Genomic DNA, 17,647 nt, shown 5'->3' with positions numbered 1-17,647 from the left:
ATTTCCCCAGATGTCCGTTAACATGGAACACACAGCCCGTTTGTGGTTCGGGGTTTTCCATTTTCAACCAAAATAAAATGATGAGAAAACAAAGCAGCTCAGCATCACGTATAAAACATGGATGGGTTAGAGAGTTACTGACATTTACTCTGCTTTAGCTGAGAATATGGAGTACAGAGAATAGCAGCACTTTACAAAAGCCCCATAACTAGAATAACATCACTGTTTCACACTAACAAGCTAGTTTTAGTCGTATTTCAACCAAGTTGCTTAAAAACCGGTTTGTTAAACTTCTCACACATTTCATTCTCATTTTGAAGGCTTGTAGTTCATCGTCTCCACTGATTCATGGTCGTAATTTTACAAAAGAAAATTTAGAAATGACACCACCGTACAACCAGAAAAGCCCTCAGAGAGCTCAGTCCTCCTCCAGGGCTGCTCAGTCAGATCATTTCATCAGAAAAACAAACTGATTTTCCATTTTGCTTGACCTGACTTTCTATGAAAAAGACAGAAATATGAAAAAGAGGCTTTCTCTCTCTGGTAGCAAACAGAAAAACAACAAAAAATGGATTAAACCAACCAGATAACAAAATGTGTTTTCTGTTTTGTTACTGGAAATTTGGGAAAACTGAAAAACGAGCCCAGAAATATCTGCGTTTTTGGTATCTGACTGGAAAACGGGTTATATTTTAATGTTCAGACCCCATAAACGGATCAACATGCTATATTTTTATATGTAAGCATCCTAATGTTAACTTTTAAAAGCTGTTAAGGTGAAAATGTGCTGACTGTAAATCAGTAACAAAGAAGCAAATGTAGGTTAAATGTGTTTCAGAAATGGGAGCAGCTGGAGGACAAGTCCAGTTCAGACTAATAAAAGTTGTTTGTTTTGAGCGTTATTAGGCAGCTAGAGAGGCAATTAACAAGGTAAAACTACTGAAATAAAGGTTAGAACAGCAGATTTAACCAACTCAAAGACACCTGAATCTTTTTAAAATAGAGCAAACTGTCAGTTTTTGTCAGTAGGTGACTTTTAATCTGTCCGTGTCATCAGTCTGAGTGTTCCTGTCAACACAGTACTGGGACTGAATAATAAAGTCCCTGATGTCATGCAGGCGGCTAATGGTGGCGTCAGAGTCTTAATTAAAGTTATAAATTCACATTAGAACAATGGCAGACTAATAAATCCATTTTAACGTCTCAGTGAGGAGGGCAGGGGAGGATGCAGTCCCTTTATTTCTGTGGGTTCTTCAGCCAACAACACAGTTTTTTTCCCTTTGGCTTGGGGTAACTATTACAGCTTAAATTTACAAATACAAGCTGAATTTTCCTGGGCACGGTGCCCCCTGAATCAGCTCCTGCCAGTTTGGAAACAGCATGAGCACTCAGTTTTTCCATTGAAACCAATATAGTATCATTACTGTTATAGGATTGTCCTGCCTCAGTCACTGGCCTCAGGACGCAGCTCTTAAATGTTATTTAGATGCGCTGAAAAGTCGTGGTAATCTTCTTTATTAACCACATGACTCGCTGCAGTCCTGCAGCCGACTCACTGATTTGGATCAGAAGACTGGAGGTGGTTTTGGCGTCGATGCTTTTCTGAGGTCATTGTTTACCCTCACCAAGACTTACTAAAGAAGAAGCTAAGGTCATAAAGTCAGAAATACTGTGGGGCTGTTTTTGTTTTAAACGTGACAGAGTTTGGAGCAAGAATCCACCGGCTGTGTCCAGAATCATCCACTCACTATCTAATGGCCACTGTGTAGTGGAACTGTGCAGGGAACTGTGTAGTGGAACTGTGCAGGGAACTGTGTAGGGGAACTGTGTAGGGAACTGTGTAGGAGAACTGTGTAGGGAACTGTGCGGGGAACTGTGTAGTGGAACTGTGTAGGGAACTATGCAGGGAACTGTACAGGGAACTGTGTAGTGGAACTGTGTAGTGGAACTGTGTGGGGAACTGTGTGGGGAACTGTGCGGGGAACTGTGTAGGGAACTGTGCAGGGAACTGTGTAGGGAACTGTGCGGGGAACTGTGCGGGGAACTGTGTAGGGGAACTGTGTAGGGAACTGTGTAGGGGAACTGTGTTGGGGAACTGTGTAGGGAACTGTGTAGGGAACTGTGTAGGGGAACTGTGTAGGGAACTGTGTAGGGGAACTGTGCAGGGAACTGTGTAGGGAACTGTGTAGGGGAACTGTGCGGGGAACTGTGCGGGGAACAGTGTGGGGAACTGTGTAGGGAACTGTGTAGGGGAACTGTGTAGGGGAACTGTGCAGGGAACTGTGTAGGGGAACTGTGCGGGGAACTGTGCGGGGAACAGTGTGGGGAACTGTGTAGGGAACTGTGTAGGGGAACTGTGTAGGGAACTGTGCGGGGAACTGTGTAGTGGAACTGTGTAGGGAACTATGCAGGGAACTGTACAGGGAACTGTGTAGTGGAACTGTGTGGGGAACTGTGTGGGGAACTGTGCGGGGAACTGTGTAGGGAACTGTGCGGGGAACTGTGTAGGGAACTGTGCGGGGAACTGTGCGGGGAACTGTGCGGGGAACTGTGTAGGGGAACTGTGTAGGGAACTGTGTAGGGGAACTGTGCAGGGAACTGTGTAGGGGAACTGTGTAGGGAACTGTGTAGGGAACTGTGTAGGGGAACTGTGTAGGGAACTGTGCGGGGAACTGTGTGGGGAACTGTGTAGGGGAACTGTGCAGGGAACTGTGTAGGGGAACTGTGCGGGGAACTGTGCGGGGAACTGTGCGGGGAACAGTGTGGGGAACTGTGTAGGGAACTGTGTAGTGGAACTGTGCGGGGAACTGTGTAGGGGAACTGTGCGGGGAACAGTGTGGGGAACTGTGTAGGAGAACTGTGTAGGGGAACTGTGTAGGAGAACTGTGTAGGGAACTGTGTAGGGGAACTGTGTAGGGGAACTGTGCGGGGAACTGTGCAGGGAACAGTGTGGGGAACTGTGTAGGGGAACTGTGTAGGGAACTGTGTGGGGAGCTGTGTAGGGAACACCTCAGCAGCGGAACATTTCAAACACTACTTGAGCTATTACTTCTGTCACTCATACTGAAGAAATTTATTCAATGTTCTCAAGCGATGTTTGCTGTATTCGGGAGTTTATTAGTATCCTGGTTTATTGCGTGAAGGTAAGCCGACCCAGAATATTTACTGAACAGAAACATTTTATGCAGTCTGTCAGACAGTTGGAAGGGGACAGTATGTATCATAAATACAAAAAAGGATAGTGGTTAGTTTGCATATATTTGCTAATCGGTGACAAAAGGTGATAGAATCAAAATATCTGGCAGACAACAAAAGGGAACCATCAGTAACAAAGGTGATGGAATAAAGAGTGACACTGTGGGGTTCTGTAGCTAAAGGATGTGGTTTTTCTTCATCACTTGCTAGCCGCGATTTGTGCTCTGGCAGTAGTGCAAACATCAGATTCACAGTTTATTACATGTCCAAAACAGGAAAACTAAAGAGGAAATTATTTACATTTAATGACAACTTTTCACGCTCTTATTGGTCTGGTTGGTGCAGTCCATGATGGTTCATATCGCTGGTTACTAACCATCGGCTGTACTCTACCTTAATGGTGGATTGTGGAATGTTTTACTTTGAGTGCACAGCATAGGGTGTACCATCTGTAATTTATCTATAATAGTTAACACCTTTTATAGTGCACCACACTGATTAGTTACAACAATACTGACAGGTAAAAGCACCAAAATGGAGAATGTCATTAAAATGCAGTGGTTTATTAACTCCATATCTTAAACCAGCAGTTCTCAAACTTTTCCACCAGGTCCCCCTTCAGAGGACAAAAAACTTCCCTGCCCCCCCAAATGGACCATCCGGTAAGCCGGTTTTGGCCCGGGGGCCATATGTTTGACACCACTGGTAAAAATAATCAGGTGGTGATGTGATGAAGGACACCGGTGTTCTAACTGCACATTAACGATGTGTTCTCAGGGGTCCACCTTCTGAGTCCGTACTTTGTATTGAAAAAAGGCCAGCGCAGTTTAAGGATTGCTGTGCACCGCGGAAAACAGGCCGACGTTAAGACAATAGTTCAGCTCATTAGTTCTGCGTAGACGGACCTTTTCCTCCTCATGCCTCTGTGCTCCCCAGGGGGACACGCCCACACTTTGAGAAACATCATCTTAAACTGATGGAGGATCCATTGAATGTGTTGGAACAAGCCTGATCCCAAAGGATCCATCCCAAAGGATCCACTACCAACGTCCTGCTGTTCATACCCAACTGGTCAGAGCAGTACCGGTAGCATAAAGGGGACATAAACCATACTTTAACGTGGTTCTAATGTTGTAGCTGATGGGTGTATATATGGTGTAGTAACTTATTTCAGACACAAACACTGACGTTGGTATTAACTAGTTTTCAACCAAAAACAGCCCATGTCTTCCTGCTGTTCAGATCTCTTTACTGGCTTCCTGTTGCTGCATAAAATTCAAAACTCTGATACTTGGATTCAAAACTCGAATGAAAACATCTCCTCTTTCTTGAACTCTCTCATCCAGGTCTACTCTCCCTCCATCTCTCTACGCTCTAACAAAAGGTTCCTGATCCAACCTCCAGAACAGGGCCGGTCCATAGCTGGACTCTTCTTCTCTGGTTCCTCGGTGGCGGAACGAGTTACCACACTCTGTTCCATCTGCAGTCTCTCTCAGTCGTTAAAAAAGATTAAAAACCAGCTCTTCACTGAAACCCTTTGACTGCTAAAAACCAAAATCCTATTACGTCTGCACTTCATACAGACACCACAGTCCAATTATGACTCTAGAACTTGTTTTATAGATGTCTGTGTAGGTTCTCATTCATCCAGGTCATGGTTATCCAAAGTAGTTTAAATCAATCCACTGGACTTGGACTGATTGAAACTACTTTGGATTGTTTTACAGATCTTATCCAGGTTGTTTTCTCCTGAACAGATCCCTGCCGGTGTTGGATCTACTCTCAGATGTACATCACTTTGGATTAAAGCATCTCATAAATGAAATTTTAAAACGGTTCATCAGAAGGTCCAACACAGACAAACTGATCACTGTTGAACAACTGGCCAGCTGTTCCTTTATATTTATACAGTTGAACTTTGAAGTTTATTAATGGAATGCCCCTTGAGATGTAGCATCTCGTTTTCAAGGGGGTCCATAAACACATACATATATAAACACAATTTGCAATGACATACGTAAGTGCACACATTTACACATAAACACACATACCCACACACACACACACACACAGGACAGACATGTTCCTTTGTTCCCTCACCCCCCCAATCCTCAATGAATTCTAAAACAGGTGCCACCAACTCGGTGCCAATGAGGCCAGATAGCCTTTTAGAGATGTGTTTGTTTGTTTATTTGTCTGTTATCAGTGCAGGAACACTTTAATCAACATGGAAGCTTCTGGAGACTAAAGATCTCCACAAAAATGAACAATAGTCATGAAACCACTGAGTCTGAGCAGTAAAACTTGACGTTTTCAGAGCTGCAGCAGTTCCACGGCGTCCGGCGGTTCGAGCTGGAGCGTTCCTGCTGCTTCAGCGCTCTGCTGCTGGACGAGGAGAGAGGCCGACTGTTCGTAGGAGCCAAGAACTTCCTGCTGTCGCTCTCATTGGACAACATCGCCAAGCAGGAGCACAAGGTGGGTCAGAAACACCATAAACCCGAGCTGTAAAACACGTGGAAGGCTTTGCTAATCGGTATTCATTTTCTGCTGCTGCACATTTCAACACCTTCAGGCCTGAACTGTGCTCTCATCACTATCTGTATATATTCCCACCAAAAATGTCCTTTATTGCTTCAGTTTGTGTTGATTGCAGAGCAGATTAAGATGATTACTGGCAGCTGATGAAAGCCATGAAGTGGTTCCTATTTCCATCCATCATGTTTGAATTCTACGTCATTTCTTGCTGCTGGTATCAAAGTCAGGCTGTTAGAGGCTTAAAAGTTCACCTGGACCAAAAGGGAACGACAGAAAGAGAAATATCCAGAAGCGTAGACACATTTCTGCGAACAAATCGTTGCACATCTGAGAGCGATCAGGATTAGGAGAGAAAGGTAGAAAATCAAAGCGTTGGACGACGATAATACAGAAAAATCAGCTAATATTTAAAAGGCAAACTGGTAATTGAAGCCTGTTGTAGTGAAGAATAGTCAAACCCTACAGGCCTGAAAGTACACAAAATACTGCACAATAAACACTGTACAGCCACACAGGAACATCTGTCCACAGCTGTTTGGAGTAAATTACACGTTAGCTGTGAAACCTCTGCTGGGTTTAGGTGTACGGGTGCGTTTGATTTATGAGCCGGGTGTTCAGATTCACCAGAGCTGTTTTCCAGTGTGGTGGATAAAGAGGTTAGATGAAGTGGAAGGAAGAGAAGGAAAGCATGGAGAGGCTGGCTATGATGGAGTTTAAAGCTTCTGTGTGAAGTGGAACCCTTAACCTTCTGAGCTCCAACAAGCTTCTGGGTAGTTTTTTGCTTCTGTCACATTTTTGGTCTCATTTTTCTCTTCCATAGAAACAGAACAACCATGAATAAAAGTAAAAAGAACTAAAACCATCATCTGTGCAGCATGACGTGGTTATAATGCCATAAATCAGAAAAAAATGTGGAAATTTGGTAACATTTCTTTGATTATTTCCAACAATATTCATACTAAAAAAATGAAATTAACATTTTTTCAAGTGCCACCAAGTTTTACCAGAACTGGAATAGAAATCTATAAATAATGGACAGTTTATTACTTAAATCTTTAACTGGTTTCCATACTGGTCTGATGTGGAAACACGGCCTGCACTTCAACCCACTTCATTAAAAAACTTTTGTTCCATCACTGTTGGTTCTAGGTGTTAGAGCTGGAGCTGCTCTTTGTCTCTTCTGAAGTTTTATGCCTCATTTTTGACATTTTATTAATTTTTTTGCCTTTTTTGTCTCATTTTTTTACATTTAGTGAAGGCCGTAAAAGTGTCACATTTCAGGGGAAATTTCTATCCAGCAGGCTTTGAATGACTAAATGTCTGCATGGATTATAAAGTATAAATATATGACTATATATTAATAAATTCTGCCTAAACCAACAGTGCTAACCAATCTTTTCCTGTCTTGTTCCAGATCTACTGGCCGGCCCCCGTTGACTGGAGAGAGGAGTGTAACTGGGCTGGAAAGGACATCACTGTAAGTCCCACCCCCGCTCTGAATGTTACCTGTTCCCTTCATCTTCTTCATTTTAGTTTATAAAACACACCTGAACATCTGTGTTCTCGCTGTCTGACATATAGAGTTCTGTGCGGTGAAATATCTAATAAAAACACCAACAACACACGTGTTATCAGCTAAAATAAAACTGCTCCTGTGACGGTGCTTTGTGCTTCATAATCGGTCCGTTTAGCCGATAAGCTTCAAACACTCGACTCCCTATCGGCCTTCAGATCGCTGTCAGCTCCCAGCGGCGTTAGGAGGCCACGGGGCAGAGCTGTGGAGGAGGTTTCTGTCCACTCCCACCAACACAATGCTACCTTTTAATCCACTGGAGTCACGGGAGACACAACCACCACTTTTAAAGCAGATAACATGTAATAATAGGAGCAGCACTCCCACTGCTGGGCCGCCGGGAGCTCCCATCACCTCCTCAATCTGCTTTATATCTGAATGTAGCACAAAGAAATCCCTGAACGAGTTTCAAACGTTCAGACAGAAGGCTTTAAGTCAAACCCATCTTAGTCCAGGTTCCACATTAAAACCTGATCGCCAGTAAAACCAGTAAAACCGCATGATAGCCTCTAAATAACCACAACTCCTCATGGTTCCTTTGGTTTAGTGCAAAACATCAAAAGCAACCTGAAATTTATAAAGAAAAATAAGTTCAGTTTCATCAGCATTCATCCTCAGTTTATCATTTCCACATTACAACTTCCAGATCACAGAGTGTCTACAAAGGAACACAACATTTAGTCACCTGGAGCTGAACCACAGAGGATTTACTTTATGATCAAAACGACAAAAGACAGACAAAAAAAAACTGCAAAAACAAGACAAAATATGACAAAAATGAGACACAAAATGACAAAAGCAAAAAACAAAACGACAAAAAAAATTAGATAAACGACAAAACAAATCAGGGACAAAAAATTAGACAAAAAACGACACAAAGCGAATGAAAAAATGAACAAATGACACAAAAAGTTACACAAATGACACAAACAAGACAAAAAATGACAAAAGCAAGAAATAAAACAACAAACTCACAAAAAATAGAGAAAACAAGCGAGACAAAAAAGAAACACTAAACGACAAAAATGAGAAACAAAACATCAACGAGACAAACAGCAAAAGTCAGAGAAAAAGCTGTGGAAAGAAGCTGATGGAGCTGTGATGGAGCTGTGATGGAGCTGTGTGATGGAGCTGTGATGGAGCTGTGTGATGGAGCTGTGATGGAGCTGTGTGATGGAGCTGTGATGGAGCTGTGTGATGGAGCTGTGATGGAGCTGTGATGGAGCTGTGTGATGGAGCTGTGATGGAGCTCTGTGATGGAGCTGTGATGGAGCTGTGATGGAGCTGTGTGATGGAGCTGTGATGGAGCTGTGATGGAGCTGTGATGGAGCTGTGTGATGGAGCTGTGTGATGGAGCTGTGATGGAGCTGTGTGATGGAGCTGTGATGGAGCTGTGATGGAGCTGTGTGATGGAGCTGTGTGATGGAGCTGTGTGATGGAGCTGTGTGATGGAGCTGTGATGGAGCTGTGTGATGGAGCTGTGTGATGGAGCTGTGATGGAGCTGTGTGATGGAGCTGTGGAGCTGTGATGGAGCTGTGTGATGGAGCTGTGTGATGGAGCTGTGATGGAGCTGTGTGATGGAGCTGTGATGGAGCTGTGTGATGGAGCTGTGATGGAGCTGTGTGATGGAGCTGTGATGGAGCTGTGTGATGGAGCTGTGTGATGGAGCTGTGTGATGGAGCTGTGATGGAGCTGTGATGGAGCTGTGATGGAGCTGTGTGATGGAGCTGTGATGGAGCTGTGTGATGGAGCTGTGATGGAGCTGTGATGGAGCTGTGTGATGGAGCTGTGATGGAGCTGTGATGGAGCTGTGTGATGGAGCTGTGTGATGGAGCTGTGTGATGGAGCTGTGATGGAGCTGTGATGGAGCTGTGTGATGGAGCTGTGTGATGGAGCTGTGATGGAGCTGTGATGGAGCTGTGTGATGGAGCTGTGTGATGGAGCTGTGTGATGGAGCTGTGATGGAGCTGTGTGATGGAGCTGTGATGGAGCTGTGATGGAGCTGTGTGATGGAGCTGTGATGGAGCTGTGATGGAGCTGTGTGATGGAGCTGTGTGATGGAGCTGTGTGATGGAGCTGTGATGGAGCTGTGATGGAGCTGTGATGGAGCTGTGTGATGGAGCTGTGTGATGGAGCTGTGATGGAGCTGTGATGGAGCTGTGATGGAGCTGTGTGATGGAGCTGTGTGATGGAGCTGTGATGGAGCTGTGTGATGGAGCTGTGTGATGGAGCTGTGATGGAGCTGTGATGGAGCTGTGTGATGGAGCTGTGTGATGGAGCTGTGATGGAGCTGTGTGATGGAGCTGTGATGGAGCTGTGATGGAGCTGTGTGATGGAGCTGTGATGGAGCTGTGATGGAGCTGTGATGGAGCTGTGATGGAGCTGTGTGATGGAGCTGTGATGGAGCTGTGATGGAGCTGTGATGGAGCTGTGATGGAGCTGTGATGGAGCTGTGATGGAGCTGTGATGGAGCTGTGTGATGGAGCTGTGTGATGGAGCTGTGATGGAGCTGTGATGGAGCTGTGATGGAGCTGTGTGATGGAGCTGTGTGATGGAGCTGTGATGGAGCTGTGATGGAGCTGTGATGGAGCTGTGATGGAGCTGTGATGGAGCTGTGATGGAGCTGTGATGGAGCTGTGATGGAGCTGTGATGGAGCTGTGTGATGGAGCTGTGTGATGGAGCTGTGATGGAGCTGTGATGGAGCTGTGATGGAGCTGTGTGATGGAGCTGTGATGGAGCTGTGATGGAGCTTTGATGGAGCTGTGATGGAGCTGTGTGATGGAGCTGTGTGATGGAGCTGTGATGGAGCTGTGATGGAGCTGTGTGATGGAGCTGTGTGATGGAGCTGTGATGGAGCTGTGATGGAGCTGTGATGGAGCTGTGATGGAGCTGTGATGGAGCTGTGTGATGGAGCTGTGTGATGGAGCTGTGATGGAGCTGTGATGGAGCTGTGATGGAGCTGTGATGGAGCTGTGTGATGGAGCTGTGTGATGGAGCTGTGATGGAGCTGTGTGATGGAGCTGTGATGGAGCTGTGATGGAGCTGTGATGGAGCTGTGATGGAGCTGTGTGATGGAGCTGTGATGGAGCTGTGTGATGGAGCTGTGATGGAGCTGTGTGATGGAGCTGTGATGGAGCTGTGTGATGGAGCTGTGATGGAGCTGTGTGATGGAGCTGTGATGGAGCTGTGATGGAGCTGTGTGATAGAGCTGTGATGGAGCTGTGATGGAGCTGTGATGGAGCTCTGTGATGGAGCTCTGTGATGGAACTGTGATGGAGCTGTGATTGAGCTGTGTGATGGAGCTGTGTGATGGAGCTGTGATGGAGCTGTGTGATGGAGCTGTGATGGAGCTGTGATGGAGCTGTGTGATGGAGCTGTGTGATGGAGCTGTGTGATGGAGCTGTGTGATGGAGCTGTGATGGAGCTGTGTGATGGAGCTGTGATGGAGCTCTGTGATGGAGCTGTGTGATGGAGCGCTGTGATGGAGCTGTGATGGAGCTGTGATGGAGCTGTGATGGAGCTGTGATGGAGCTGTGATGGAGCTGTGATGGTGCTCTGTGATGGAGCTGTGATGGAGCTGTGATGGAGCTGTGATGGAGCTCTGTGATGGAGCTGTGATGGAGCTGTGATGGAGCTGTGTGATGGAGCGCTGTGATGGAGCTGTGATGGAGCTGTGATGGAGCTGTGATGGTGCTCTGTGATGGTGCTCTGCGATGGAGCTGTGATGGAGCTGTGGGTGGTCCAACCTCCACACCTCCACATGTAGACTCCTAATGGTCACAGGCAGCGTTTGTTCCTGGAAGCTAAACCGTCTTAATGCAGATTGATATAGAACGTCTTTATTTTCTGAACTCATTACGGCTGCCAAGGAAAAGAATGGAGGGAACCGTGAGGGAACCACAAGGGAACTACGAGGCTGTCCGGGCTGCTCTGGTCACGGCTTCAGTCAGATCTGTGAACAATGGATCATAACCTATTCAGATCCTGTGGTTGCATCAGACTGTTTGGTTTCTGTTCTGGTTTTTATCAGCTCTCTCTCCAGCTGTTGTTGCTGCTGCTCAGGACCGCTCCCTCCCTGCTGATAAAACCAATAAACACTCACTGCAACCGAATGTAACCTCGCTAATCAGGTTTCTGTCATTTCATGAGCAGAATTACTGTACATGTTAAAGACGTTCCTGTGGTCACCTGCCTTAATGCGGCTTTTCAGTTTCACTTTAAATCAGTTCTGTGATGAAGCTCCACTGATCTCTGCTAAATAAAAACACCAAAAATCCAAACCAGAGACAGATTCACAACCAGCCAGTGATGCTGTTCTAACCAGAACAGGAGTGAGACTCTTCTTTTATGTGACATTTAAAAAATTACATTATTACATAAAGCTTACAAAAGTGGTCCTCCAGAGGGTCCAATCCGGCCCTCAAAGTGTAAAAATTACAGAGAAGACATTAACTGCAGATTGTAAATTAGTAAAACAAGTTGTTAAGTTGTTTGGATCAGAAAGTAAAATACTAGATTGTTCTTTTGTCGCTTTGTGTCTTGTTTTTGTAATATTTTATCTTGTTTTTGGTCTGACTTTTGACGTTTTGTGGTTCCTTTTTGTCTCACTTGTGTTTTTTGTCATTTTGTTTTATTTGTTGTTTTTTGTCTCACTTGTCTTGTTTGTCTATTTTTGATTGTTTTGTTTCTCGTTTGTCATTTTTTGTCTCTTTTTGTTTTGTTTCATGACATTTGTCACATTTTTTGCTGGAATGAACATTTCTGCACTAAAACAAAGGAACCAACAGGAGTTGTGGTTATTTACAGTTTATTATGCTGTGGTTTTACTGGTTTTACTGGAGATCAGACTGGACTGGATGTAGAACCTGGACTAGAATGAGTCTGACTGTCCCGTCTTACAGGATGAGGCTCTGTCTCCTCCCCTGGATCTCCTCATTCCTCCCACCCTCTCTCTGGTTCTAGCATTGTTTGTTTCCTGGGAACCAGAAGTCTCTGGTGTTCTTCTAAACCCCCTCATTGTTTCTCCCTTCAATAACTCTGTTCTTTTCTCCCTCGTGAGACTCTCATTAAGCCCTTCTCTGACAATGACCACAAATAGCTGCATCTGTTGCATAAGTGCATGAAATATTCTGACGCACGAGAGGGAAGTGATTTATTATGTTCCTGCTGGGAGTTGGTTTAAAGTAGCGCTCTGTTCTCATCTCTGAGCTTCAACATTTAGAAGGTTTTTACAGCAAAGCAGTAACTTCCAGCCTTAAAATGCCTCAGATGTAAACACCGCCGTATCCAGAATATGAAGACCCATGAAGTCCTCGCTTCCATCTCTGCTCATGTCCTAATAAGAGGCTGCAGCTCGAGCACACCAGCTCACCTACAACTCTGCTCACTGTAAAACTACTAATACTGGATTCCTGGTATAAACAGTGATTCTACCTGACATGTTCAAACCAGGAACTGTTTCTGAAGAAGAATGATAAAGAAAGCCCCACCATGCAAACGTTTATGTATGAGAAAAATCCATCACTTTATTTTAGCTGTAGAAGATCCATGAAGTTCACCTCCAGAGAAGAAGAAAAAGTCTGTTGAGAGCAGAGGTCAGCTTCATTGTTGATGTTCTGACTTGTAAATGTATTTTTACCTTTAATCTGTTCAGCAGAAATGACTCCAGTAGAAGGGATGTCCGATAATAATTAGCCCGATATTGGCACAAAAATGTAATATCGGTCAATATCATTAGTTTTTCACCTAGCATGAAGACCAGTAAAATATTTTCTGTGGTAACACTGATGGACACTCCAGCCCAGTAGGTGGCGCTAATGAACCTATAGTCTGTTTTAGATCCGACCTGAGTGATGTCAGAAAGTTTCAGGAAGACGACACACACTGAGCTCGTTGGGAGGAAAATTTTATGTTAAAGTCCTCCTGATGGCAGCTTGGATCAAAGCCTGGTTGTTTTCTGATCACCTCAATGTAAAACATGCTGCTGTTAGCACCAGAGCTAACATTAGCTACCACAGGCCTGGTACCGGCTAACAGTGAAGCCATCCCATATAGACCACTTTAGACTATGAAAACAGAATGAATCTGTGGATTTTAAACTTTTTGAAGCTCCTTGAACTACTTATGCAACTAAATCCAGCCTTTAAATCATCAAATCACATTTTCAATACGTCCCATTTTTAAACTTTAACTTCTAAACGCCTGTATGTCTGTTCATTGAGTCAGTTTTCAACCAGCATTTTTTTGAACTGAAAAACTTTGCTTATTGTGTCAAATGTTGCTATTTGACAATGTGATGAATAATTAATTACAAAGCCTCCAATTAATTAGATGAATTGTTTTAATGGCGTCCCACCACTAATCACAGAATCTGAACCACTGGAGGCAGGTGTCCACAGAAAGACCAGCAATAAACAGGTCATCACCACAGGAAAGCCGCACACACACACTAAGACAAACACAGACACGTGCACATAAACACAGGCAGACAGCGGTAAACAGTGGACGGCTGAAGCAGACACTGGAGGCGTATTAAAGCAGCAGCAGTGATGGATGGACCGTTTCTGCTGTGATCTTAGCTCCACTTCATCACTTTGTCTCCCAGCATCCATCAGCACGTCACCAGCTAGAAATTAGTTCCTTTATTTCACTGGAGTCAACGCACATCTTTCAGAACCATCTCTGATGCTTCGCTAAGCACAAAACTGTAAATTACATCTGATGTTTAAGAGTTTCTGTTAGAAAATGAGTTATGGAACCAGAAGATCATTTATCAAAGTCCATGCTGAGCAGAAAGGGAAGGAGTTAGAATGTGTGAAAGTCTGAAACCAAAACATTTCTGATTTATTGGAATGAGAAGGTTGTCTTAAAACTGATCTTCATGTAAACTGCAGTAAAGTTCATCTATTCGACAGGAAACACGTTTATACCATATTTTCAGTTCAGTGGTTGACAAATATCTAACCGTGACAGAATGTGCTTCTGGAAACCACAAAACAAATTAGTTCCAATCCTTTCATCTCTAAATGAAACAAATGGAGATACAGTTAGAAGGTCAAAGAGCAGAAATGGATCCATTCCAGCAGGAGTCTGTCAGACTAGCGTCGCCGCTGCTGCATTGTCCTGTTCAGCCGAGGCGATCAAAGCATTCCTGGGTTCTGTGTTGATCTAACGGATATCTACTGTTCACCGTCATTCCAGTCCAGCCGAAACCTCTCAGACATTAACTTTATTAAGCTGTGCTGGGTCGTTGGGCTCTCTGCTCTCAGTGAAAACTAAAGAAAAACTCTCTAAACGATCAGTTTCATGCAGTAAATGTATGAAAACATGGACTGAAACAATATAACAGGGAGGAAAGGAGGACATTAAAGCTTTTTAAGGATTGTAATAAAGAATTTGAACCTGGCCATTTTTATTTAGAATTACTGCAAAGAAACTGTGTTTTTCATTTTCATCCCAGAACAGAACCACTGACAGATCAGATAACGGCTGCAGTAACAAACCGGTGGACCGGGTTAATCATCTCCAGAACAGAAGGAACTGGAAGGAAAGACGTCCACAGCAGAACAATACAGCTTTATAAGACATGATGCAGTGAGGTCATCGTTTCTACTAATTAGTCCTCTGCAGGTCAGAGATCAGCCAGTGAACCTCAAACACCCGACAACCTCAGAGGAAACGCTACCGCTGGCATGATTCTCCTCCTTTTTGAAGGTCCTTTCAATCATCTTTTATTCCTCCTCTCTTTTACTTTGTCACCTCTCTGCCTCCTCACATAAACAGAGGGAGGAGGTTTGGATTCTGTCTGCAGCAGGACCTCCATCTGATTACCATCCAACCTCCACAGCAGGCGTGTCAAACATGAAACTGTAAATTTCTAATAATTTCCAGACCATGGCAAGTTGTTTTGATCAAAGTAAAATCCTCTCTGGTTCAGTTCCAGATAGCTGTGACTAAACGTGGTGTTCCTTTGTAGATAGCTGATCTGTAGGTTGTAATGTGGAAATGATAAACTGAGGCATAATACTACTGAAACTTAACCTGCTTTTCTCAAATTTCAGGGTGTTCATATTGTTTTGTAAAGAATTCATTAAACCTGAACTTTTTCAGAATGTATTTTTTTAGCTAAAACAAAAAGGTGCAAAGTTGAAGTTGTGGTTATTTGTAGGTTATTTTACTGTGACTTTACTGGTGCTGAATTCAGATCAAACTGGGCTTTATGTGGCCCCTGGACTAAAATGAGGTCTAGGGTCAGCTGGATGGAACAAAAATCACCAAAGGTTTGGTAAAATAATTTATTGCTCAGTTGCGAATTAACACCAAAGAACAGAGATAATAGTAAGGAAACAGGGCTGGTGGCTGCTCCATCAAAGAACCAAATAAAACCAAACAAAGGCTAACAGAGTTCACAAAGTAGCTAAATACAAACAAAACAACTAAACTCCTGAGCAACACCCACCACCAGTAACAGAAGGCAACTAGAAAAGCACTCAGAGAGCAGTACTCCACCAAGGATGCTCAGATGACGTATTATTTCCAACGGATGAAATGTTTAATAAAAATGACCTTGTGCTGAGTACAGACATGTGTTTTGCATGTGCATGTTATGTATGGATACCTAACTGTGTGTAAATGACACTTATGAAGGTGTGCTGATCAGTTCATCACTTTTGGCAAGCCTTTGTTTTGCTAATGTTAAAATAACAGTGAGGCTGATGGCTGAACTTAACGTGTGCAGTTTGCTACATACATGAGCTAAATATGTAGCGGTCGGCAGGAATTGATGAGAAACACCCCACAGTTTAATCGTTTGTTCCTTGTATGATTTCCAGCTGATAAATGATGGTCATTTTGTAGGAGAATCAATCATGTGATCCTCAGCAGGTAGCAGACAGTGTTCAGGTCAGGCTGCTGTATCTGGCAATGAGAAATCTGTAACAAAGCCGTGAATCCAGATTATAAGCTGCATCAATGCCAAAATCTAATCACTTGGTCCTTGTGTCCTTTCTGACTTTCCCTGAAAACTTCATCCAAATCCGTTGGTCTGTTTTTCCGTAAAGTTTCACAGACAGATTCACGTAGGCCGACCTTCACGTAACTCCATTTCCTTGGTGGAGTAATAAACTAGTGAGCAGTACACAGAGCTAAACTAAACTGGTGCCTCAGGACACACATTTAACACACAATATGCAGTGACTGAAGCTACAAATAGCTTCTTCCTGAAGTTAGCAGATTGCTAACAGGAGCTACAGTCTCCACTAAAACTGGAGGCTCCTCATTGAATTAACAGCCTAACAGAAGCTCTAAATGTCTGTAGTGACCCCTTAGTGGATACAGAGCCAACAGACCAAACCAGAATACAACACACAAAGAGGCACCAGAAGGAACTGGTTTCATCAAACCAGCCAACCAGACTGAGACTTCTGGCTGCAGATTTATACTGGTGTGTGGTGGTTGCTGGGGTCTTCTGGGAGGAGGAGTCATGGTGGTGGACCAATCCAAGGGCTCAGGAGGTGTGGAGGACCAGGGCTGGGAGGAGGTCTGGAGCTCCAGGTTTATCACTCCTCATGAGTTCGAGGTGGGATCTGGAGTTCAGTCTTCATCCAGGTGGAATCAATCAGTTCCAAACACAACAGATAACAGAATGAAACCTGACACTGTTCTGTTTTATGAGGCTAACCTGCATGATTAAGGTTCATTTTTAGCTAAATTTTACAAGGGAGATGCAGAATGTGGTCAAATGTGATCAAATCCTTGATATTAAGCTTATATTTGGTTAAAAGTTTGGTTGTAACGACTCTTCACAAATGAGTAGTTCAAGGACTGTTGGAAAGTTTTACAACTGCTGATTCTTTTGAACGGTATACTTTTGGTAATTTTGCAAAGACAACATGCCTTACTAAGCCCACTGGTAGGCTCCAGAACATCAATAAAACACAAAATATGAACATTAGTATATGAAAAAACAGTTCTGCCATCTTGGATAAAAATGGAAAAGATTACGACCAAAGACAAACAACAAATATTTAGTCACAATAAAGACATGAACACAAAATGTTAGTGAGGGAGTTCCACAGGGTTCTGTACTAGGACTCCTAGTTTTATACATGCTTTCTTGAAGGCAATATTTTCAGGAAATACTGCATAGTTGTTATGGAGCCGTCCCCAGTTGTGGTCCAGTAGACAGACACCTTCTATAGTTCTAAGATTAGACTTTAAACTTTACTTTAAGTAAACCGTACTGTCAGTTTTAGTTAGTTTTTCTTTCTACTATCACTAAAGATGAATTGTTGGGTTTCTGTTTATAATACTGTGTAGTCTGTACAATGTGTGCATGGATAAG

The 17,647-nt window shown here is 43.7% G+C and overlaps 1 protein-coding gene across 1 annotated transcript in view; it reads left to right on the top strand.

Moving 5' to 3' along the window:
- The window catches only part of sema3b (sema domain, immunoglobulin domain (Ig), short basic domain, secreted, (semaphorin) 3B), a 50,766-nt gene that overhangs the window by 14,941 nt on the left and 18,178 nt on the right, over positions 1-17,647 (top strand). The window contains 2 exon segments of the mRNA XM_022209018.2: positions 5,513-5,670; positions 7,145-7,207. Coding sequence (XP_022064710.2) covers positions 5,513-5,670; positions 7,145-7,207 — 221 coding nt within the window.

The sequence above is a fragment of the Acanthochromis polyacanthus genome, chromosome 6, assembly GCF_021347895.1.
Source record: "Acanthochromis polyacanthus isolate Apoly-LR-REF ecotype Palm Island chromosome 6, KAUST_Apoly_ChrSc, whole genome shotgun sequence".
NCBI lineage: Eukaryota > Metazoa > Chordata > Actinopteri > Pomacentridae > Acanthochromis > Acanthochromis polyacanthus.
This window is presented reverse-complemented; position numbering and strand designations above follow the sequence as displayed.